General features: G+C 45.2%; 1 protein-coding gene across 7 annotated transcripts in view; it reads right to left on the bottom strand.

Annotated features, from left to right (window-relative positions):
• Nucleotides 1-25,154, bottom strand: part of TENM2 (teneurin transmembrane protein 2) — a 3,493,894-nt gene that overhangs the window by 49,135 nt on the left and 3,419,605 nt on the right. For all 7 annotated transcript variants that reach the window (XM_054691588.1, XM_054691585.1, XM_054691584.1 and 4 more), the window contains 6 exons: nucleotides 16,813-17,023; nucleotides 12,408-12,527; nucleotides 9,046-9,307; nucleotides 7,989-8,256; nucleotides 3,800-3,943; nucleotides 3,105-3,354 (listed from right to left, as the gene is read on the bottom strand). In XM_054691588.1, coding sequence (XP_054547563.1) covers nucleotides 3,105-3,354; nucleotides 3,800-3,943; nucleotides 7,989-8,256; nucleotides 9,046-9,307; nucleotides 12,408-12,527; nucleotides 16,813-17,023 — 1,255 coding nt within the window. The remainder of the gene's footprint in view (nucleotides 1-3,104; nucleotides 3,355-3,799; nucleotides 3,944-7,988; nucleotides 8,257-9,045; nucleotides 9,308-12,407; nucleotides 12,528-16,812; nucleotides 17,024-25,154) is intronic.

Raw genomic sequence — 25,154 nt, 5'->3', positions numbered from 1 at the left:
TGTCAATGAAATTTTATATCAGGAAAATTAAAAAAATAACAGCCAGTTTAGAATTTCAAACATTATGAAAAGTGTGAAATTCTTAAGAAAATGCTGAGAAATACTGCCTCATCCCTTATCATTTATGGCCTTGTACTGGGGTCCAGCTCCTAAGATGTCCTCTGAATGGGGAGAGAGGAAGCATTTCTCTGTGGCAGACACTCACTCTAAGTGTTCCTCTAATGCTTGGGCTCTGGGGGGAATCCCTGGAGAGGGCAGAAGTTATCAAAAGAGAAATGGGCTGCTAGAGGTGGGCTATCAGGCTTTTGGGGGGCATTTTGGAAGGTATCTAAACATATCTTGAATGCTGGTGGAATCAGAGCACATAAGTGATAAACATTTCACCGAAGGTGTTTTTTCCAGCATCAGAAGTGTTTCAAGGGCATGGTGCTCCATGGTTTTTTTTGGACAGGCAGAGGAAGGAGGAGGGGAGAAGGTTGGAGAAAGATTCATGGGAAGAAATAAATTCTGAATCAGAGGCTCAGTCCTGGGGTGGGTAAGCGAGATAGGGATGGGCACCAACTCCCGAAATTGAATCATTCAGCTGCCAACTCACAATGGAGAAAAGACATAAGCAAGACAGGCCTCTTCCTCCCCACTCCCTCCTTTTGCTGGTTACTGTTTGGAAGAGAAGGGATTGACAGCCCTTTGTTTTCAGGTATGTAGTCAGAAGAAAAGACGAATCAAACCAGTGTTCCTGTAAAATTTCTCTTCTAATAGTGTCTGGATACCTGGCTGATGAAAGCAAGAACAAGTCCAAAGGCGATTAGAGAGGGAAAAATACCCGCACAGTTTGTCCAGGGAAATTAATTGGGAGTCCTACTCCCTCCAGGTGACCTCAATGCACCACGTGGGTGTGTGTAGTGGCTTGTTCTCAGTGGCCTGTTAGCTGGGACTATTGATGTCATGGTCTGCCCGACCTGAGAGACTTGGACTCAAGGACAAATTCCAACCAAAGGGAGAAGATGGATCCATCTCCTTTAATTGAGGCGATGTGTCCAGGGGCAGAGATTCCAAAGGTGTCTGTTCTATGAAGTTCACAACCAAGGGCGCCAAGACATGCCCAGACATGACAGCATGTTGTCAACTCCAGGGGAAATTCAGAGTTAACTGATCCTCATGCAGACAAGGGTGAGAATTATTTCTGCTCAGGGGATCAGACTTCATGGAAGAGCTTTAAAGGTGGATTTGATGGGATAGATAAAGCAGAGAAGGTATTTTAAGTAGAGTGAGCAAGATTTGGAGGTGGGAACTGAGCAGGCCAGTGCTGATTTGGCTCTCAGCAGGAAGAACAGTGACAAAGAAGGAAGGGCAGGACACGGAGGGTTACAAATGCCGGATTAAATAATGGAACCCTCTGGAAAAGCACAGAGCTACTCCCCTCAGCCTGCCTCCATTGCCCTCAGGATGCCTGAGAAAAAGATGACTCTCCTAGGATAAGACAGAATGAAGCCTTCATGGAAAGAAGACCTAGTCGGGGTGCTCTAGGAAAAGTGATATAAGTTTGTCAATTCAAGAGCTTGAGGGTTATCCAGCTCTGCCATCCAGTCTCCTCCTTCTCCTCATTGACCAGCCTTTGGTTATTATTCCCTTTTACTGCATTTATTCCACCCCATGACCTCTCCCTTGGTATTTCCATGGTGGGGCCATGATCAGCTCTTTTAGAACACTTGACTTGAATTAATTCCACTTGCTCCAGTGCCCACTTCTCCTACTGGAATGGGGTGCTCTTTGAGGCTGGATTTCACCTCCTTCTGGATTCAGAGCCCTGGATCACTGAGATTACAACCTACTCAGGACAGAGATGGGTGTTCTGTCCTCTTCTTGCCACTCCCAGGGCCTGTCATAGGCTCAGCTCCCAAGAACACACAGCAGCACTTGCTGGTGGTCAGGTCTCATATCTCTCCAAGAAGGATCCTCAAAGACACTAAAATGTAAGTGCAACCTTCAACTTCTTTTACATCCTTCACCAAGTAGCTAAGGCTGCTTCAGAAGACAACACCATCAACTCAGCTGCTCAGGTCAAAATGCTAACCATTGCCCTTGATCCTTCTAATTTTTTTTCATTCCTTACACGTGATCTGTCAGCAACTTCTATCAGATTTACCTCAAAAATAGATCCCAATTGAAATATTTTCCCATCTCTTTTGCTACCACCCAAAGCAAGTAATCATCACCCAAATCCGGGACAATTGCTGCACAGTCTCCTCAAGAGTTGTCCTGCCTCCACTCTACCCTTGCACCACTGTTATTTGTATTTATCTTTTTTTTTAAACAGATTATTACAGATCCCTCCCCTAGGCTTGATGGCCTGGAATCAACTTTCCTGGAAGGTTAAGTTACTAAGAGCTTTTGTCCAGCAGAAAAAACTTCAGATTTAATAGCAAGAAATGGTCAGGAGGAATCTACCAGGGGTGGCCAGAAGTTACCTAGAGAGACCTAAAAAGTAAGTCTAAGATTATCCCAGTGACTGTGCAGAATCCTGGGGATTTACAGACATAGCATGTATGGTGCTCAAGGCAAATGCTTGAATTAGTAAATGAATATCAGTGGTTCCCAAACTTTGATCTGCATCAGAATCTTCTATAGAGCTCATCAAAGGTAATTACTGCCTTGGTCTTTCTCTACCAGTGCCTTTGGGGGTGGGGAGTCACCCCCAAAGCAGCTGTATTTTTAATAAGGATCACTTTAGAATCCACTGAAACAGACTAACAGCTTAAATGAGTGGTTCTCTCACTGTTTGGTATGTGCCAGCACCACCTGTGGAGGTTTCATTCTCTACGGCCGCCCAGCCTCCACCCAGACACCTTGACTTAAAGCTTTCACCCCTGCTCTGTAAGTCAGGTGTTGACAGCTGTGTGTGTTATACATACACAAAGCATCTCCCCAAATCCTTATTTGATTACAGGTCTAGGCTTGATTCCCAACATATACCATGGAAAAAAAATTCTCTCTCTCTTCCCCTCCCCCCTGCAGAACCCTAAGTAGGCTACCATTTTACCCAGGAAAACTCTGGAGTAATGGGAAAAACAGAGAAAAAGACACGTTTCTATGCAGCCATTTACCGTAACTCCAAGATGCTGGTCACGTTTCGGGAGGGGAAGATGCGCCGGATGTAATTGAAGTCGCCGACATAGAGGCTCCCATCGATCCCAACCGCCAGTGCGACCGGGGCCAACAGCTTGTTGCCTTCAGCAAGGCCGTTGCAGCTGGGACAGGAAATGCTCCGCCGGCGGCCATTGCCCATGATGCTGGTGATGATGGCAGGCTGCTGGGTCAGGAACTGGTTCTCCCCAGTGCCTTTGTGTAGGATTCCTGGGGGGCAGCGAGGGGGGGAAGTTACTGCTATCAACCTACTGAGGGTGGGAGGTGACAAGTAGAAGGGGAGCAGTAGGGAATTTCAGCCTCTGGGGAGCTCCCCAATTTCTTCACTATGCTGAGAGAGCAGTAATGGGATGGGTAAGCACCGAGGTTATGATACTGGGTAAGACAATGTTCACTGGGATAACTGAAGAAGGGTTGTTTAGCACAATAAGGCGGGTAGTCTGGGAAGGCAAGCCCAACATTTGCTGACATTTAAAAGACGAAGATGGGAAAACCTATGAAGTATTGTGGCATTTGATGCAAAATGACTGAGGGAAGTCAGGATGGGGAGTGGGGGGGGGAGTGGGGGGGCGTCTGCCACTTAAATGTCAAGGCTGGAGAGAAGGTTCCAGAGGAGAGAATGGGCTGCACTTGGAAAGCAGATGAAGTCACATACCGCTTTTGACATTGAGGATGTGATGTTTGTCCAGGGACCAACCACCGAGGTTGGAAGGGTCCAGCTCAAATCCCTGAAGGAGGGCTGTTCTTTTCTCCCAAAGGATCAGACTGGGGCAGGTCTCATACTCAAAGCCAACTGACACTGAAAGATAAGACAGTGGGGAGGTGGGCGGGGAGGGGGAAAGAACACTCACTTCATGACTCTAGTGCTTTTCTGCCAGAACAGGAAACATGTGTTCTGGGTAGTATAGACTCCCAGAAACTCACCCAAGGTGGTTGGCTGATTGCTTGCCGCCTTGTGCAGTCCCACACTAGGAAATTCAGTTGGGAAGCTGAACTCAGCCTGGCTACTTTACACAGTCGTCCATCATGGGGGTGGGGAGACCTTTCCCATGGGCATCTGGTTTTTGAAAATGACCCCAGTGATGTGGGGGGAGGGGATGGATCATTTAAAACCTGAATGCCACTCTCCTCAGAGATGGCAGGGGACAGTGCCTCCTGCCTGCTGTTCACGGCATGCATTTATTCTATTTTGTGCTGTTTATTTTCACTCACGAGGAGAAAGACCTGTGGAAGTCTCGTGACTGGTTTATAAGGTGGCAGCAGCTTGCAGAACTCAAGCACTGTGAGTGTTCACTCGGGATTCCTGGGAGTGCCAGGCCAGGCAGTGTGGAGGCCCAGACTGCAAATTACGTGGCATGTCACTGGGGAGGATAATTCAAAAAGTACTTGCAAAAATCCTGTACCCGCCATGTGGACAAATTGGGGGGTGGGTGGGAGCTATGGTCCCTGCTCGGCTGCTGCTCCTCTGTCCCCACATGTGAGGCTGGACAAGAGAAGTCTCCCCCTCTCAGTGATGTGGAAAGGAGTGATGAGATGAACTGCCAAGATGCCATACATTTTTAATTGGAACGCTGCTTTAGAAATATGAGGCATTGTGATTATTGCTATTCCTACTACATTAAATTCTTAACTACGTGTGTCACCTTTGGGGATTCTCTGAAGCTTCTTTTAAATCCTGAGATATAGGAGTGTCGATATGAAGGAGAGATACATTTTATCTTTTAAAAAATACCATGTATTTCCTAGCTTGTCCTCTGAAGGGTCCAAGTAACAGTGACCAAGCCGGTAGCAAAGAGAATTGCTATTGCCTGGCTGGCAGCCTTGAAATATTATTTCTCATTAAAAGGAAGCAGGGTGCCTTGAAGAAATGGCTGGAGCCAGAAATGAACAAGATGAAGACAGGTCGTTTTATCATACCAGATTGCAAGGAAAAAATCAAAATCTACTGGGGTCATATCCAAAGGATTTGGGAGTCAGTCTGAAGAGGATCCCATGGACCAATGATGGGGGGACCTGGACATCGTAAAGAGAATAAATTCAATGGACTGAAATGTATCGGGTCCATTTCTATTCAATACTTAGGAGTTTATAGTAGTATTTAATGTTTATTTGCTACCATTGGAGGGTGTTAGAGAACTAACTCATATTGAAAACTAGAACATACAAAGAAAGAATCAAAGTTTTATCCTTTCTTTCTTATTTGAACTCTATCACAAATAACCAAGTGGTTAAGGTGAAAATACTGCTATATAAAAGTATTCTGGCTAACAAATGAACAAATAATGAGAGCATTAAAATATTATATTGCAATCCCGGGTGACCTAATGGATCTGCCCACTGAGTTTTCATGGCAGCTGGGATTACTGAAGGACAACCTTTCTTATAGTACACTGACATTCCATTTATTACACCTAAATACGTATGCATTTGTTATATTTACACTGCATTAGCCACCTCCGGATGAAGGAAGGCACCACCTATCCAGTTGTCCGACTTAAAAAAAAAATCAAATCTGAATCTGAGAAAGCCTCAAGATCTACTATTAAATTATAAGAGACATGGGATGGAGGAGGAACAACCACAGGTGTGCAGTCAGCAACCACTGCAGACTAACAGCAAACACTACAGCAAACATTCTCTTCAACAAATAAATCATAAAGGCTTAAAATAAGAGAGCGATACAGAGATGAAAGGGAAAAACCATGCCTGAGAACATTTAATACATTCAACCAATTGCCAAAGGTGGATCAAATTTGGATTCTGATTCTAATAAGTCATGTGTTAATGATTTATGATGCTGAGACAACTGAAATCTTGAACAATGATGGGCTATATTAATATTAAAAAATGATTGTTTTGTGGCGATCATATTGTATTTTTAAAGGGTTTGTAGAGATATATTCTACGACTGGGACTTACTTGTATAGGAGGCAGGGACGTGGATAAGGGTATGGAATAAAGAAGATTCATTGTAAGTTGATAATGGTTAGAGTACCGAGGGGGGTGCATTATAATATTCAGTCTGCCGTTTTTTGGCTTACTTCAAACAATGATTTTATTCTGACAGATTGCAAACCTGCACCAAAATCGATAGAATAATATAATGCCCCCTCCTACCTCATTGTATGAGGGGTTATTGGTGCCTCACGCATACCTCCTAGACACACCCTCTCCCCAAGCTTGTCTCCAACGGCCAATTGTGAGCATGGCCTTCTCTCCATGGTGAGCTCAGCAGGGGGAACAGGCTGGCAGTGCTGAGAGTCTCCATCCACATTATTTCAGATCATAAAATGTTAGCCAATTCAGTGATACCTGTACACAAGGGCCTCTTAACTGAATGCAGTTAAGAAAGGGTAGCATGGAAGAGAGCTGATTATGGAAAATCTTGGTTTCATTTTGGATAAAGAATGTATGAGGTAGTAAAAGCAGGCTGCAGTAGAAAATAGGATGGCCATAACCTAGGGATTCACACTTTTCTTATTTTGACAACCTTATCTCATGCTGTTTCTTAAAGAAATGATTGCTTTTGCTTTTTTTTTTCTTTTTGGAGGGGTGGTGGTGGTGTAAGTGATTACTGTCTCAGTCCATTTGGGCTGCTAGAACAAAATTCCATAAACTGGATGGCTTGTAAACAACAAAAATATATTTCTTTCATTTCTGGAGGCTGGGAAGTCCAAGATCAATGTGACAGTAGCAGTTACTTTTGATATTGGCTATCATTTTGAGGTTGGCTAAAGCCTGATACATATATTTTTTATGAACCAGAGTTTATATTAAATGCACTAGCTACTTCAACAACTTACTGCTAACTTATTAAGTTATAAGCACCACTTGCTGATGAAGCAGATTATTAGGGCCCTATCCTGGCATGTGTAACCTGCTGGATAAATGACTTTGGGCAACTTACCTGCTCCGTCCTGTCCATCTGCACAGTGGGGACTAGGAGAGGCCCTACTGGATAGGGTTATTGGGAGATTACCCAAGACAGAACACTTAGTACCATGCTCTGCACAAAAGGAGTGTCTGATAAGCACTGGCTGCCAACTGCAGAGAACATTTTTGAGTTTTGGTAAGTTATCACAGTTCTTGAAAATCACAAGCCTATTACTCATGAAAATACAGGACTCTGGGTTTTAATTAGTCCCAGACGGTGTTCTGCAAGTAGAAAATGTACTGGGTAGGTTGCTATTCATCTGCAGCTCACAACTCTACAAAGACAATGACTGGGGGCCCTTCTCCTGCGTCTTTCCTAAGGGGGGGGGTCGTGATTCACTCAAAGGCAAAGTCCTGAAACATAGCACGTGCTAGTCACATCCCACCCCCCGGGGCTCCATTTCGTGACTGTCTGGTATGTTCTGTGCCATTTATAAGAGCTCCGTGTAGAACATGGTCAAGCCCTTGTCCCCACCCTCCACTCCCTTCATTTCAGATATTCTGTCCATCTACACTGGCCTTCACTTTGTCCTTTTAACACACTTCATTCTTCTCGATTTTTCTGCTAGGCAAAGAATGCTCTTTTCCTGATTTTCACATGGCTCCTCCTAGTCATTCAAGTTTCCGCTTCCATGTCACCCACTGAGGAGGCCTCCCTGAACCCCAGAGACTGTTACCCCTCCTTTCCTGTTTACAAGCCTTATTTTAATTTTCACTCTGGTAACTATCACCGCTTGTTACTTTCTCTGCTCTGCATGTCTATGGAAGAGGATTCACACCCCTCTTATTGACCACCATGTCCCTGCCTACTAGAAATGATGCTGGCATGCACTTCAGAACTCAATAAATATTGGTTGAATTAGCACATGACTAAATCTAAGAATCAGTAATGGGCTGAAACGAAGACATACCGACAGCATCAGAGAGTCCATACACCCGTTGTCCATACGCATCTGTCTTGTCCCAGATGAAGGTGTAGGCCAGGTTGGGGGAGGCCTGGAATGACTTTTGGAAGAGGTGCCCCTCCACAGCCACCATCAGGTGAACCTTGATGAGGTTCAGAGGCACCGTCGACTGGGTCATGGTGATCTTCAGCAGCGACTTGTAGCCTGCAGTCCTGGAACTCAGGTAGCGCAGCTTCACATTGGAACCTGGGAGCTCGATTTCTTCATGAAGAACCTGAAGAGACAAGGCGGACACGCTGCATGAAATGCAGACTGCAGGGGAGCGGCTCATAAACCTGATGCTGCCCATGGGCAGCCTCCCTCCCCCAGGTCTCCCGCCCCGCATGGGTGCAATGCTACTTCCCACTGCCGAAGTAAAAAAAAAAAAACCAAAATAAAAATAAAATAAAAAAACAAAACCAAAAACTGAAACTTGATCCTACACCATGGAGTGAAGGGGCTGAGGTTATGATTTTTGGATTAATAATTATTCTTGGTCACTGTTGTGTTTCTTTTTAAAAACCACACTGTTGGCAAAAGATGTAAATAAGAACAGCAGGCTTTATTGCTAGCTGCATGCAAGGAGGCCACGAGAGGCTGTAATTATATGAACCTGCAACTTCCACTGACAATTGGTGTAAAGCAACAGGGAGGCAATAATGTAATATGCCCTCTGTCGTAACACCGATGTAGATCATTAAAGTACCTCTTATCATGTATCTCTGTGACTAACAGGAATAAAAAGCAATTTGCAGGTGGGTTGCACATATGTATACTGTTTTAATTTTATTAAAAGCTCCGGTGACTGCCAAAGTCTTGAACAACTGTCTGGAAACATCTGGAAGGTTCAGGAAGGATTCAGAGTTTTGTCTCCAGTGGCTATAAATTGTATTGTGTATTCCTACTTTTTGTCCCTCCCCCGTTACAGTTATTCCTGTTCCTCCTCCTTTCCCTCCACAGTTGCCCACCCCCACTGGGGAGCAGATGTAGGGGGAGGAGAGCTGGTGGCACCTGCCATTCCTACCTGGGTCTCAGGCACGATGGGATTCTGCCCAGGAGCTGCATTGAAGAAGGTAGACAGCGGGGAGGAGATGATTATTGGATCGGGCCGGACAAAGCCGCTGAGGTCACAGCTGGGGATGGAGTTCTCTTCTGTCTTCATCACTAGGGTGTCCATGGCATAAAAGCTGTTCCATGGCAGCCAGACTGTGCGCTCCTGGCTCATGAATGGGGCTCGCTCAAAGTGCAGGGTCAAGGAAGCGCCCCCGTTGGCGATCAGGTCGAACCTGGAGAGGGAAAATTGGTTCACTAAGTGCAGAAAGCTCACCTTCAGACAAGGCAGGTGCTCCATACCTGTGACCATGGAGGAGCAGAGCATAGGGAAGGACAGGGGCTTCAGAGGCTGCCCACTGGGTTGGAAGCCAAACTACCACTTAGTAGCTGTGTGATGACAGGGCAAAGTACAACCCTCTCTGAGCCCTGGTTTCTTTATCTATGGGATGGAATAATTATAACAGCTTCCCAATGTGGCTGAGAAAATGAAATAGCATGATAAATGCAAAGCAGGGATCAGATAATTAAGACAATGAGTTAAATCCAGTCCACCGTCTGTTTTGGTAAAAAAAATATATTGGCAAACAGCCATACCCGTTCCTTTATGGATCCTCTCCAACTGTTTCTGTGCTACCATGGCAGAGCCGAGTAGTCACAACAGAAATCATATGGCCTGGAAAGTTAGAAATATTGACTCTCTGGCCCTTTACACATCATGTCTTGTGGCCCTGGTGTAAAGCACACAGCATTTCCCTGAACAGGAGTTACAATGGAGAGAAGTGAGGGTACAGGGAAAAGCCCATGAGGGCTGCTCACCAATCTGGACTCTGCTTTTGATTTCTGTTTAGATTTATAGAACCTTTTTTAAAAGATGTAACTGATATATAACACTACATGAGTTTTAAGTGTGTAGCAGAATGATTCGCTGTTTGTACATGTTGCTTGACCAACACCACCAAAGTCTCATCCATATCCATCACCATATAGTTATGCTTTATTTTTTCTTGTGCTGAGAACTCTGAACTCTTGGCGACTTTCAAATGTACCACCCAGTATTTTTAACAACAGTCATCATTGGTATGTTACAGCCCAAGACCTATTTATTTCATAACTGTAAGTGTGGATCTGTGGGGGGCCCCTTCTCCCATTTTGCCCTGTTTCTGATATTTCTGACACTTATCCTGTAACTGTATTCCTGTTGGTTCCTCAAAAGTTGGATGGAGGTATGCTATGTGTACAATAAATTAGTTCTTTCCCAGTTAACAGAAAAGAATTTTCTCCATTTTAATCTCAACTCCTCCACCAGGGTCTCAGCTCTTTGAGGGAGAGGTGCCATCTCTCTCTTGCCCTCAGCAGCTAACAGAGTTCCTGGGTCACAGTATACGTTCACAGCAGATATACTGATCTCACTGGCTGTAACCAAATTTGGTGGCACTTTTGGTATTTTCTAGTAGGCTTGCAGTGAATGAACACAGAGCACATGGCTAACAAGTAAATATCAGAGCATGCACAGTGCAGATGATTTATTACATTGCTTTGCTTATGGATTTATTTATCGGAAATACAAGCTTTTAGGGGAGGTTTTGTAAAGGACACAGAACAGTGTCAAATGTTTTGAAGTGACATTGCTCCTCACTGGCAGGACAGAAGTGAACGCTTGTGGTACACACCACACAGCAGATTGGGGGATTCCTCAGAGCATTCCCAACCCCCTCCTGTGACTTCCAAGGCTTTGTAACCTGAACAAGCTGCAGAATCACCCATCCAGGAGGTTGGATGGAGACCTGGGAAGTAGATATGGGGCATATTTAGTCAGGAGGGATGGGCAGTACAAGGGAGGGGCAGACAGCAGGCCAAGAACTTGGAAATGGCCTCTTCTGTCATCCCAGGACTTTGCAGGATGGGAATACTAGCTTCTAAGACTGAATAAGAACCAAAGGAGGGCTGCATAATACACAGGCACAGAGTCACAATGTGCTTTAAAATAATTCTGATTTGGCTGCAGGAATGTATGAGCAAGATATCAGACATGTATTGAATATGAGCATGCCCTGTTTTACTGCACTTTGCTTTATTGTGTTTCCCAGATAATGCATTTTTTACAAGACCCTCCATGAACAAAAAGATTATAACTTGCTAAAGGCTCACATGATGGTTAGCATCCTTTAGCAATAAAGTTTTTTTTAAATTAAGGTATCTACTTTTTTAAGGATATAATATTACTGCACACTTAATAATTAATTACAGTGTCATGTTAATGTAACTTTTATATGTACTGGGAAATAAAAACTTCCTGTGACTTAACTTTATCACAGCGGTCGGCAACGCAACCCACCACATTTTCCAGTGGTATGGGATTTGATGTGAGTCACTGAAGTTCATCTTTGGGTTCAGAGGTATGAGGGTTGGGCTACTGTGGGTGGGCGGCTAATTTTTGAAACTACTTACTAGACCATTAGAAATAGGACATAAGAAAATCAGGTCAGACTCTTCACCAGAAAAAGTCAAGATCGCCAGTTCTAACCTACATGTTTGGTTATACAAAATAAGTGGAATTGGTTGATGGCAACTAGCATCAACTTCATTTGGAACAGAATGCAACAATTTTCTGTTTTTCCTCAGCCCCAGGTGGGTGAGTGTCCCGCCCTTCCCATAGATTTCCTCTTATCTTTTCCTTTATACTTGGACTACAGGCCCAAAGGATGGATAAATGACAGAACTTTCATCTTGTTGGGGGCTCATAGGGGTGTGTTTACAATCAGAAGATAATAGGGCAAGGTTGTCACCCCTTCACAGCTGGGTGTCTGCTAAATGTCTTTAATTAGACGTCTCTGATTACATCCCACCCCCTCAAAACAGGAGTGAAAACAGCACAACTCCTCAAGCCACAGATAAAAGCAGAAGGGGCTCACCACAGGACACTGTGTCATGTGGATTCCTGTCACCATGTGGATTCCTGTCACCCTGCGCTTGCCTTTGATTTAAAACAGGAGTCACTTTCCAAGAGCTCCCTTCCTTTCTCCTTTTCCCACACCCCAACACACACACATACACACACACACACACACACACGCACGCACGCATGCTCGCGTGCGGCATTTACCTGACACTAGAAAGGAGGGAGGGGGGTGGCTGTTGGCACCACTGGACAGGTTGGCCTTTCTGTTTGTGTTTTGAGACCACACCGAAAAGCAAACCGTTATCTTCAGGGTAGGGGAACCCTCCCATGACTCCTGGCATGAGGAGCATTCCAGTCCACAAGGGGGAGCCGCAAGCTTCTAAACCCACAGCACCCCCAGTCTGCATAGGGACCAGCCCCCCAGAGCTACTTACGTGCCATCTTGGCGAGTGATGGTATAGCCGTATTTTGGGTACTTGACAAAAGACACGTTCACACCAACCAGAGGAGTCCCATCTGTAGTTACTACTTGGCCTCGGATGAGGGAAACCAAGCTGAGAGAAAAAGAAACACAAGTTGCTGACATACCTCACCCAGGAGAGCGAGGAGCCCGGGGTGGGCAGGGGGTGGGGTGGGGCTGTCACGTCTCCTTTCTCCATTGCTGCTGCTCCCCTTGTCCCCCTCTGACTCTTAAGGCAAGGAGAAGACCTGCGACATTAGCTTCTGGTTTCCCATGATCAGGCCTCACAGGTCTCAACACCTGCCTTTCCTGAGGAGCAGAACTGGCAATGTGTAGGGGTGAAATCCACAGGGAGCATCTCTGCTCACTCAGCTGAGCAACAGTGTCCCCTGTGTCTCCCTCACCCCCCACGTCTCCATTTCTGACATTGTTTGACTTTCGCTTGGCCTGTGCCTCAGGCTGCCCCTCATCACTCATGTCTGTGCTGAAGCCTGGCACACAGAGCATTATACTCGGGTGAGAGCTTCCCCATCTGGCTACTCATTTCCTGGCTTTGGAGGAAGGCCATGTTATGCTTCCCCTCCGGTCGGGGATGTTGGAGGGAGTGCAGGGGAGCGCGGGTTTGCATGAGGCAGGGGCATATACATATGTTGTATTTTGCTGCCCTTTAAGAGCAAAATTTCTCAGTTTGTGACAGGCTGAGGAAAAGAGAATATTGGAGAGACATTTTTTTTTTCCTGGCAGAAATATCTTGGATTCTGGGTTGTGTGTAACTGTATATTTCTCTTATATCAAATTCCTGTTATCTTGACAAGAGGGGAGGTAGTTGAAATCCCACTCAACATTTTCCCCTCGGTGTTTGAGAAACTCCCCTCTCTCCAGATCACAGGAACTAGAACTTTCTCAAGAATGCCAGTAGGCAACCTGTCCTTCTGGGAAATCCCATAAAGCAATAGAGATGCCCTAATCATCTACTAAAAAGCCAGGCATGTAGGGAGAAGGCACACCTCCCCTCCCCTGAATTTCCTAACTCCACAGAGATCTGGGTGACTGAGGAGCTTCAGTTTTGCGCTGAGCCCCAGCCTTGCAGGCAGTTCTGCAGCTGTAATGTTGAGAAATTTGGACAATTTGGCGAAGGCTGAGAGGTTCTCAGACTCCCAGGTTCCTGGATTCATTCCCAATTTCTGGACTAGGTAATCAAGCTGACCATCCTTTGCCAGAAGCTTGTCAAAGTCTGCACAATTTTTGGAATGCACGTACTTTTGCAATCCCGGGTGACCCCCAAACTGGAGGGATGCTTTCTCCAAGCACCTCTCTTTTTATTAGCAATCCCCCTAACTGTTCACTCCAGCCCTTTGATGATCTCAAGAGGGTTCAGACGGTTCCACTGACAGCTCTAATTGCTACTGGCTGCTTAACAAATGAATCCCATTTTTAGCTGGTTCCAGCCCCAATGCTAAGAGTCTTTTGAAAGTGAAAAACTAATTTATGAAAATAATTCTTTTGTTCAATGCCATTTCCTTATCTTAGCTGAGACTAAGGCTTCTTTCAGGCCTTCCCAGACACTATTTTAAAATCAATGATGTGTGTTGATGACCACAAGGTAGGAAGTGTCTGCAACGAGAAAGCAAAATTGGGGGGGTCCATCCCAGAGTAGGTCTGTTCCCCTCCTTTTATTTTTATTTATAATATACAACTGTTATTTCTTTGAAATCATTCCTATAGCGTAAGGAATGATTTTGCAGAGCGCCACAGGCATAAAAGTTGCTGCTTGCCCATGATTCCTACCCCCTGTTTTTCTAATTCTTCATTGCTGTTGGCTTCCTATCATTTCCAGGCAGTCGATTCGCAGAAAAGACTCAGCTAAGACATGCTATCGGTTCATTTCTATTTATGATTATTGATGTGTAACAATTATCACATTATCTAGATAGTGAGATCTGCTCTATAAATTATAGTGGTGGAGTCAAGGCATTTTAGTTATTTTTGTATGCCATTATCTGGGGGAAACGCCTTCTTCGAAGTCTTGAATTAAGTTCTTTTTTACTTCTCACTTTGTCCTTCATTATTTGTCAGACAATAATGAACCGAAATTCACATGCTTGAGGAACTTCAACCTATGCCTTGGAGTAAGATTTTGTGCTTCTGAATTATGCATCCATGCTGCTGTGCTGGGGATATGGGCTCACTTAGGTGGTGCTGTTTCCGCTATATATGAAGCCTTCCAGAGGCCTTCTCTATACAAAGATTTTTGGCCCAGGTCTCTGGGGCTGCTGGGGTCTACCATTTATTCTGTGGTCCTATCTGATTTCTGGATTGTATTTCTAGCTCAAGGTACCTGTTAAAAGTGGTAACTGTTGGTGAGAGGATAAGACTGGATTGCAAGGGATTGGTGTAGAAAGAGTGGAGAAAGGCCAATATCAGAAATGGCTGGACTTAGGGGAGAAATAATGAATTGTTAATAGGATGCTGTTTCACAAACATGGGCCTTCAAAAGATGCTCTTCCAGTGAGCCAGCTGCACACAAGTCACACCGCGGAGTTGGTGTAGCCGGTGGGATCGCTGATCATCAGCACAGTCATAGGGATTATATTTGCTTTAAAAGGAAACATACCAACATAGTCCCCACTCCAGTACTCTGGGCTTCAACATACAGAGGAAATACTTTAGTTTTGTCAGAGATCTGCGGTTTCTTTTACTGAGAGGTCCTTGTATTACAATTATAATAATGCTGTGTGTAGTATATCCTACCTATATTATCCTCATTTTACCAGTCAAGAAAATGAAGTTTTTGAGGTTAAAGAACCCGGCTAATGTGACGTTGCTAAGAGGTGTCAGAGGTGAAAATGAAGAGGGCCCTGATTATTTTTTTTTCCTATTATTATTTATTACTTTATTTTTAGTAAAGCCAGAAAAGAGAGACAGATGTTACTGGCCCAAGGTGACCTTGCTAGGAACCCTCATTTTCAAGAGTAGCCAGGCATTGGGACTGTATAACTGTCAGGGGGTCCTAAGAGGCTGTGGAGCTGCCCAGTGGAGCTGTGGAGCTGTGGAGCTGTCCCAGTACCCACAGTACCCACTGTCCCAGTACCCACTCCCTGTCCATACCACCTTGCCATGTCCTCCCATGGGAAGCAGAGTCCAAGTCTTGGACTGATGATGTTTCCTCCTCAAAGTCAAATAAGGGGGCGCTCCAAGAGAATCACTTCTAAAATTAGGGGGCCCTGTAGTCTGACATTCCCTTTGCTGGTTGGAAGGCTGCTTATGCAGCATGCTTCCTGAGTTATTTGTGGGCTTTCCCAGAACTTAATGAGGATAAAAGGAACTCACAAAAAGGGGGCAGGATGAGGGCTGTCAGGAGGGTAAGGGGCCCAGGCCATCCTGCTCAAATCCTGGTTCCTAGAGGTTTCATGAAACAGAACCCAACCTGCAGTTCTTATTTCTCCATGAGAAGAGACCAGAAGATGGGGTGGGGAGCCTCCGGAAAGACCAGGCCTCCTCCCAGGAGCACATACCACTGGCATCTGGACCCAGATTAACCAAGACAAGGTCAGCACTAGGCAGACAGGACCTGTGAAGGCTGCCTGCCTCTCCTCTCCTTCCCCTCACTCTCTGTGCCAGGAATTGGGTCTAGAAGAGAGAAGGGAATGGAGTGGCAGATATCTCTACTGCAGGGTACAGATCTAAACTGTCCTGGGGGGATGGGAGTGGTCAAGTTGACTACAAAGGAAAAACCAGAATTTGACCCCAGAATTCACATGCCTCAAACTAGCAACGAGGAGGAAAAGTCCACTCAAGGAAAACCTCTTCATTTGGGAACAAGCGGTGAGATGCTGGGTGCACAGCCTTGTGGGAGTGACAATTAGTAGGTATGATTGACAGGCTGCCGTGAGGATCAGAGATAATCTACCTAGAGCGTCTGGCTCACTGAGTGCTCTATAAATTCTAGTAACAGGCATCATCTTGACTCCAAGATGCTACGAATGATGTTATCAAGTTAATAATCACTTTCAGAAATACACTATTGAATGAAATCGCCCAGCAACGAGACAAAAGCCACCATCAGAGGCATTAGAAAGGGAGATTAAAAAGAACAATAATGTCCCCAAACAGAAGATGAGAAAAATGATCTAAAATCTAGGGAATCAATGAGCATTTGCAGCAAGTGCTGTATTGAAGGTGCTCACATCTGGCAGAGACCTGGACTCTGTTCTGGAGCTTGACTCAAAGAGAGGAAAGGGCTATAGGGAAGCAGTGCAGGGAGATGCCCTATGAGGGTGCCCCAATGACCCCCGCCCGGAAAGTCAGGGGTATTTCCCCTGGGCCAGCAGGAAGTGAACCAGCATACATGGTGGCCTGGGGGAACAGAAGGCTCCTACCTGCTGTTGAAGGGGTTCTCTCCAGGAATGATGTGGGTGCTGTCTTTGCCTGCCAGGAGCTTGATGCGGTCGTAGAAGGACTTGACTGCAGGTGAGTCCGTCTGGCCCTGCTGAATGATGTCCAGAGGGTCCCGGGACCCCCGGCAGAGCAGGCTGTTCTGACAGGCTGACTGCAGGCAGCAGTCGGGGTCCAGGCAATCCACAAGGCCATCTGGAAGGGCAGGGGCAGAGTCAGGGTCAGTGCATTTCAGGGCCCAAAGCTATGTGGAGCTACGTGGAGGTGCTAACACCTTTGTTCTGAGCAGCATGGGCCCTTCCCAAGGGCCTGCATTGGCAGGTTTCACACAGCAAGCCCAGGACAACTGCAGTGCACAGGCACAGAAGATAGAAACGGAAAGGAAATAATTGAAAATGTGGACAACTAGTTACCCCCAGGGTGGAAAGCCCTTCTTTTTACCATGTTTGTTATACCTTTCTGGAAGTTCTACTTTTTTTTTTAATTTGAGCAAGTATTCTGTGAGTAGATGGAGACACAAAAGAAACACTTTGCTTTTAAGCAACACAACACAAAAAGATTACCAGTAGCTCCATCTCAGGGGCTCATGTTTAGTGAGAGCACAGATCATCAACATACATGGGATTCCTTAAATCTCCATTTAATGAAGAACAGCGTTCATTCCACCCTGTTTCTCTGTTCCAGGGAGGGTTCTTGGACCAGCTACAGCAACAGGCATGTTGAATTTTACATTTTGCAGGAAATGTCAAGAAATGATTTTGACGGGATCACCTAGAAATTAGCCATCACTTCACCCAACTGCTTCAATCCTACCTTCCCTTGTGCCTGTAGGATTCTGACCATCCTGATTTATTTGCCGGGGTTCCCAGCCCTCCATACCTTTCCTGGTCTGATTCCTATTCAGACCTCCACCATTTAGCAGCTATGTGCCATCTATGTTCTGGAAAGAAAACAGTGAACAAAGGAAGGCTGTCTGGAGCTGGCAGTATAATGGGGCAAACAGATATGACACATCTTCCAAGTCACAGTCTTGGTGTGGCCACTTCTTCCAGGAAGCCTCCCTGACGATGCCCTGTCTACATTAGGTATCCATGTTCTGTTTCTAAGTAAGGGGTTCTCAGAGAATGGTTCTGCATCACAATTTTGTATGGAAGAATCAATGACCTACTCCAGGCCTCCCCAGGGACAGCTTTTAGGGTAAGTCCTGGAATCTGCATTTTAAACAAGTTCCTCAGGGGATTGTCATGCATAATAGATTGTACAAACAATTGTTGTGAATGCCAGCTTCCTTGTACTAGAATTAATTATCTCTGCAAGTTTGCCTCTCTGGCAAATGAACTTTTTGAAGAGAAGAACAGTAACTTCATTTCTCTAATCATATCTTGCTTAGTGCTAACCTTGGAATTCGGCACTCAGCAAAAGTTTGTTGAATGAATGTAAGACCGTTTTCCTTTCCTCACATGTCTGTTAGGGCCATGTATGGGAATGTTCAGGGTAATGTTTGCTTCTTGGAATGGATTAGTTGGTCAACTCTTACTCTGCTGGGAACGGATGGAACACACAGTAGAGGAGCTTAGACAATTACATGCTTGTACCTCCCAGATTTGAGAACAGGGCATTTTGGAATCATAATTAGCCTTATGAGAAATATGCACTCAAATGCTTGGCTGTGACTTGACAAACACTTGTACCCAAATGCTGAATCAGAGGCCTGGCTGTGTGCTTTAAATTTACTACAGTGTAATTTTTGGGCATTACCCTTTCGTTTGGTTCTGCTAATGAAATTGAAATATGTAATTTCACCAAAGTTCCACTGTAATTTAGCAATTAATGTACAATTATTTTAATGCATTACTTTCTTTTTTGCAAACAAACAAATTAGGAGGCTGCATGTTTTGCTTGGCTTTAAATTACTAAAACTAGCCTCTCATTTTCCACATGGGTGATGCTGCCCGAGGACCTCGTAACACATTCAGATTTACAAAATTTCCCAGAAACGTATACATGGGAGGATGCGCAGGCACGCCTGCTTTAATGTAGAGACTTAGGAAGTCTAGGCTCTGCGCATTGCAGCTTTATGCACCGGCTGAGTCGGGCACTCCCCGGAGTCAGGCGAACCCCAGTCCCTACACATGGAGCTGGGGATCGCAGCTCACACCAGGCTGATGTCAGAACACTGTTTTAGATGCACATGCAGTAGATTCCAGGGAAAGTGGCAGAAAAAGAAAGGGCATGGAATAAAAGCAGCATATGCTGCCTGTACTATCACCTTCTGTGGACCGGCTCTACCAGGGGAATGAATCCACCACCTAATACCTGTTTCTGATTTAAAACAACCCCATGGAGTTATGTTGGCAGAGCTTCATTCAGTAATAGCAGGAACTTCTCAGGTGAGAAGAAATCCACTGTTATTAGCATGATAGATTTCTTTAGGGCTGCCGGCCTTTTCCCATTAGGAGTTCCATCCATCTCTGGTGGCCTTTCTCTCCAGAAACCACAAATGTCCCTCACCCCCCAACTCCATTTACCACCCACTCCAGATAAACAGCTTGAGGACCTCATCAGGCTCAAAAAAGTTAAGACAGTTCTCCTACGAAGCACGGATCGTTCCCCTCCCACAACTCCTAGTCTGCCATGCGTTCTGGGCTTGTGCCTGCTTCCAAAACATGGACCCCACGTTTCTCCACTGTTTTTGTTGTTTCTGGGCTTTTAATTTAAGGGCCTGTCTGGCAGGCGATGTCCTATAAACACATCAGCAGTAGCAGATGGCAAATGCTAAAGAAGGGGAGAAAAGGATATGAATTATTTCCTCCTACATATTTACATTTACCTGCTCTGGTGATTGTGCATTTGGGGCTCTATCCGTTATTAAGTATGAGCGTACGTTCTGCCAGTAATGACCTCATCAGGTTGCGTGATTATGGGCTGTGGCTGCCAAACACTGTCAGACGACACTGTGAACTTTAAATTGGCACTCCAATCTCCCAGTGGCCTGTCAGTCATGAGAATCGCATCTTTATGCCAGCACGCCCTGCGTATGGAGCCTGACATGGCAATCTTCAGTAAATTACCCTGTCACTGACAATCTTGCCGTTATCTCGCAAACAATCAAGCAGGCAATCAAACCGTTCTGAATTGCCAGTTCAGGATCCGAGAGCCTGCCGATGTCTCCATTCACCAGTGGCGCGAAAGCGGCACAGCCCTCCTATGACATGGGACGATTTCTTTCTTTATCTCCTGATTTGTCTGGTTGGCTTTTGCTGGCCAAGCGGGATGGGTGAGAGAGGTCTCAGTATCCTGGAAGAGGGGCCCATTCAGACTCAGCAGTTATGGCACAGTGGCCCAGGGTTAACCTGTGTGGCCCACACAGGGATCACCTAGCTGCCTACTGCAAACTCACTTCACTCTGGGATAAGTGGCCCTGGAGAATAATCTAGGTGTTTTTTGTCTGACACATGCCAACTCACAGCCCTGGCTGTGTTCCACATGCCTACGTCGTCCAGGGACTTTCATGATTTCATAGAAATATGGCTGTGGAGAACCTTGGTGGAAACTACGTGTGAGGCATTCTTTTTATTGCTTTTGATAAAGAACATCAGAGACAATCTTCTATAACAGTTTTGGCAAGCAAGTAGAAATCAAGTTAGTGCTAAATGGGATCCTTTGGATTAGAATTCCCAAGGTTAAAAGTTAAAAGGTCGACACAGCATCAGAGGTAAGAACCTGGCCTGTGGACTCAGATGGATTTGGGTTTGAACCTTATCTCTGCTAGCCCCACGCTGTGGGAGCTTAGAAAGATAATCACTCTTGCTGAACCTCAATTTCTTTTCCTTTAAAACCAAGTAGTAATAGTGCATATATTATTGGGTTACGTGATGGGGAATAAGTGAATTGCGATATAAAATATCAGTCTGGTTTTTAGCATATGTTCAGTGAACTTTAGGCATTACTATACCCAGAAGCTCCCTGAAGTTTTCAACTTTTTCAGTTTATAAAAAGTGGACGTGAAAATTAATGAAATGACTATTCCCTTATTAGATTCGTTCACTGGTATGTGCTGTGGGTTGGCTGAGTCTTGGCAAGAATTTTGTTTGCAGAGTGATCAGTGAGTAATAACAGATGCTATGGACCGAACAGGGCTTATACATATCCTGGATTTAAACCCCACCAAGCAGAATAATGTCACCCGTAAGTTGTAATCTCTGCATAAGAGTGTCTGAGTCTGAATCTCCTCTCGGCTACGACCTAGCTACTGACCTTTCAGCAATGAACTGCTGTGCCTCAGTTTCCTGAACGTACAAAATGAAGATGAAAACAATCATCCCCTCTTCTATAGATTAGAAATGGAGGCACTGAGAAGCTAAGTTATCCAAGTGACTAAGAAGCAGCTATGGATGAAGAAAGGAAAGGCAGCTGATGGGATCATCTTTTGTCTTCTTCACTGCAGAAGGAAGAGATGCTTCCTTCCAGCCCCTGCTAAATTTGCTCTGTTAGAGTTTGTAAGTATCCCCTAAAAAGCACAGTGGACACTCATCAACTGGGGAAAGTCTGGTGGCCTGCAGATTTAATCGCATCTGAAGGTCTGTCTACTACTACAGCGGGGGAAGAATTTGGCTGGTTGAAATGAGCATCTGAAAAGGAGTCAACAGAAGAAATGAGACATCTGGGAATTCATCCCCAGCCACGCAGGCTGCAGAGGACGCGCTATTTACCTGTGAGATTCAAACCCCCATGCAGCTGTGTACCTTTGGCACAAGGTGGCACTTAACTTCTGGACTGGCTACAGGTTTATATCAGTTGTTTCCAGTCCCTGCTAAATTTGCTCTGCTAGAGTCTGTAAGGATCCTCTAAATAGCCTTGAGATTTAACCTTAAAGCTTTAATTGATCACATATTAGGAGAGCTACACTCAGCGGGCAGGGGCCATGGGTAGGTGGCTGTGGAAATCCATGGGGTATTTCAGAGTTGCTGCAACACGCACATCTTTTCTGCTTGGGGAAGGCTGTCTGAGTCCTTGCATCACTCCTGTAGAGACAGGAGGGCTCTAGGAATGAGGACGTTTATTTCATTTACCTTTCTCTTTGATCTTAGTAAACTGGGGAGCTTATGGAGTATCTGGAAGGACACATTTTGTTCAATTTTGGGGGATTTTTATTCCCCGTAGCTTGGTATGCAAGTGACTGCCTCTACAACCTGTGTGAACTCTCCAGCTTTCTCGGGTATTAAAGGCTTTGGAGAAACATCCAAATTTACTTGTCTCTGTTTCATTTGGAGGCAGGGCGGCACCAATCAACTCCAACGATTCCAGGTACCATGGAGCGCTCTGCTGGGGCGTGCAGGTTGGGAGCTGCTGAGCAGCTGAGATTTAAAAATTTTGTCCCTTCCTGATAATGGTTTGATGACAGGCACCACCAACCACCATATCTACATCCCCCCGGCCCCTTGCTGGAGATTTTAGAGCAGACTGGATAAATGTGGGCTGTGATGAGGACACGCTGGTCCATTCATAAGATGGAAGTTCAAGGTCAAGCAAATTAGAATAGAAAGCTAGACAATGCAGTGGTCTCTCTGAAGAGATACCAGCAGGGAAAGAGCGTGAGGGACTTTTCCTTTTCTGAGTGCCGGGAAGTTCTAGATCTTTACTTTCATCCACCTATACAGGTGAACATATACATAAACATTCATCAAGGTGTCCATTTAAAGGTTATGCACATTATGGACTTGGTATAAAGGTTGCCTTTTGGCCGGATATCAACCTCTCTGTACTTTCTCTTCCTCTCCTGTGAAGTGGGCATGATGTGACACCAAAGCTGATGACACCTCACAGGAGAGCTGGGAGGATGAATTGAAGGTGCTGAGACAGTCGAGAGCACCTTGTCATCAGCTCCGTTCCTCTGAACAGTTTCCATGTCTTTGCTTCTTTCTGAGTCTTCTTGGCATCAGGTAGGTTTGTTTAGCATTAACAGGGAGGTGCTTGCCAAGTTCTCATTTCCCCAAGAAAAATACAAGGAATTTGGGTGTGAACCTAATCACCCTTACGGCCATTTTTTGAGATCAGTTAATGATGGGGAGGTGCAAAATTAATGAAGCAGCAGAGAGAAAGGAGGTAGTAACAAGTTGGGGCAAGAAGGAAGAAACCTGGTGCTCTTTGTGATGGAAATAAGGAGCTGGCCAGGGGAGGGGAGCTGGAGGGCACTCTCCACTGTTTGGGCTGGCAAAAGCCACAGGCTTCTGAACTGTCATCAGACATATAAAGTGCTTCTTGAGTAAAATGAAAGATAGCAACTATAGTGATTATTTTGCCTTGGGAGTTACTTTGTTTTGAAGTGGGGTCTTGTAGCATCCTATCTAAAGTGTGGCCCCTGGAAAACATTTTTCTCTTGGGTCTCTGTCTACATAACAATTTGAGTCATCCCCAAGTCAGCATATCAACATCATTCTGGCAGCCCGATCTCACACGATCATGCAAAAGAAATATTCCTCTAGCCAGCAGGAGAAATCTACTTGCCAATCTGCCCTCTAGAAGTGGGACTGGGCCACTGGACTCTGAAATATCTCATAGACACAAAGACTCAAACACTTCTGGGCATCTGGTCAAACCTATCTGCATGGTGTTGGGGATGAGATGGCAGAGGGACTGGGAGCATTCTGCAGGTTCATGTGGGTCTGTGTCTAGGCTGGGGTGCTCCATCCACACAGCGTTACTGACTGGCCAGTCCCTGCAACTGGAGAAACACTTAGAAAATTTCAAAAAAGGTGTTCCAAAGTATAGGCCAGGCTGGCTCTCCCAGGCTGGCACTGGGCTTCTGATCCAGGTACATGAATAGTAAAATAATATGGGTTCTAGAGTCAGAATGATCTGGTTTTAACGTCTGATCTATCAGTCATATCAACGTAATCTTGGCAAGAGACTGAACCCTGTGACTCAGTTTTTCGATCTATAGGCTAGACTTCATTATACCTACTTTATCAGAGAGCACAGGGATGCTCTAAGATGGTGCATATCAAATGAAATGATCAAGGTTTTGCATTTAATACAGAGGAAGGGCTCGATAAATGGAGGCTACTCTTAATGATCTATCCGGCTCTCCACTAGGGAAGGGCACTGTTCTATTTGCATTTTACCCAATGCCTGCTGACAAGTTGGAAGTGAGGGATAATTGAAAGTATTCTGGCTTGATGTAACTAAGAAGTGAAAGGAACGGGCAAGGCTGACTTGATTTAACCTGGCAATATGAGATTAGTTCTTCATTGCCTCTGTTAGGTCTCCCGCATTGCCAACCTTTTAAAGCAATAGATTGGCTGACAGGGTGCTCATTTGGGAAGTTTCAGCTGCCATTAATACCCAGGCTGCCTGATGGACCGTTGTTCTGTAGGCATCCTCTTTCCCTGCCCTCCCTCCTACCCCTACCCAGCAACCACCATTCTTAAATATTGCAAGAAATAAAACTGTGTTTGTACTCTATTTGGAAGGTGGGTTGGAAGCATTGCTCTTGCTTCCTGCCAACTCTTTTTGTCAGCCTCTGAGTTCCAAGGCCAGAGATCCTTGCCCTGAAGCACCTTCCGGCTTTTCTTAGGACTTAGCAATGGAAGATCAATCACATCTGACCAGAGATCTGGCAGAGTAGAGGCCCCGCTGAGAGCTGCTTTGCTGGCTTTCCTACTCAGGATGGATGTGGGAAAGAAAGCAAAGGCTGCTTAGGAAAACCCAGGCATAGTTACTATAGGCAGGGATATGATCCACCTAACACATCTCTGTAATATAAATGATTACCTTAAGCTACTGGGACAGCTGGTCAACCTCTTATTCAGGGTGTGGGTCATGTAAGAAATATTATGATGTTGAGCTTGCAGTGTGTCCAGATATTTTGGGGGAATGGTTTTTCATCAAAAAACTAATAAATGGACAAAAAAGCCCAACACCTCAATGATAACCTTTTCTAACACGCTCCTCAAACTTTAGCTTCTATCAGAATCACTGCAGACCTTGTTGATGTGCAGGTTCTAACTCTGCAGGTATATTCTAACTCTGTGGGGTGGCACTTGAGAGTTGGCATTTCTAACAAGCTCCAAGGAGAGGCCACCATTGCTGTTCTGAGCATCATACTTCCAAAAATGAGGGACTGAAAGTAATGTGTATTTTCTGATGGCCTGACCTGAAATCATCTCAGTGATGTTAGGATGTTGATCCCTGCTGTCTGGGAGGAGACTGGAAATCTTTATTTGAAAGAAGACTCCCAGATGACTCTTGCTTGCTAAAGCTGAAGCCCTCTTCCTGTGAATTATTGAGCATACCCTCCAATAGCCACAGCTTTATCTGATCCTGA

This window comes from Talpa occidentalis, unplaced genomic scaffold (assembly GCF_014898055.3).
Source record: "Talpa occidentalis isolate TD23 unplaced genomic scaffold, MPIMG_talOcc4v2.1 talOcc4.9, whole genome shotgun sequence".
In the NCBI taxonomy this organism is placed as follows: Eukaryota; Metazoa; Chordata; class Mammalia; order Eulipotyphla; family Talpidae; genus Talpa; species Talpa occidentalis.
This window is presented reverse-complemented; position numbering and strand designations above follow the sequence as displayed.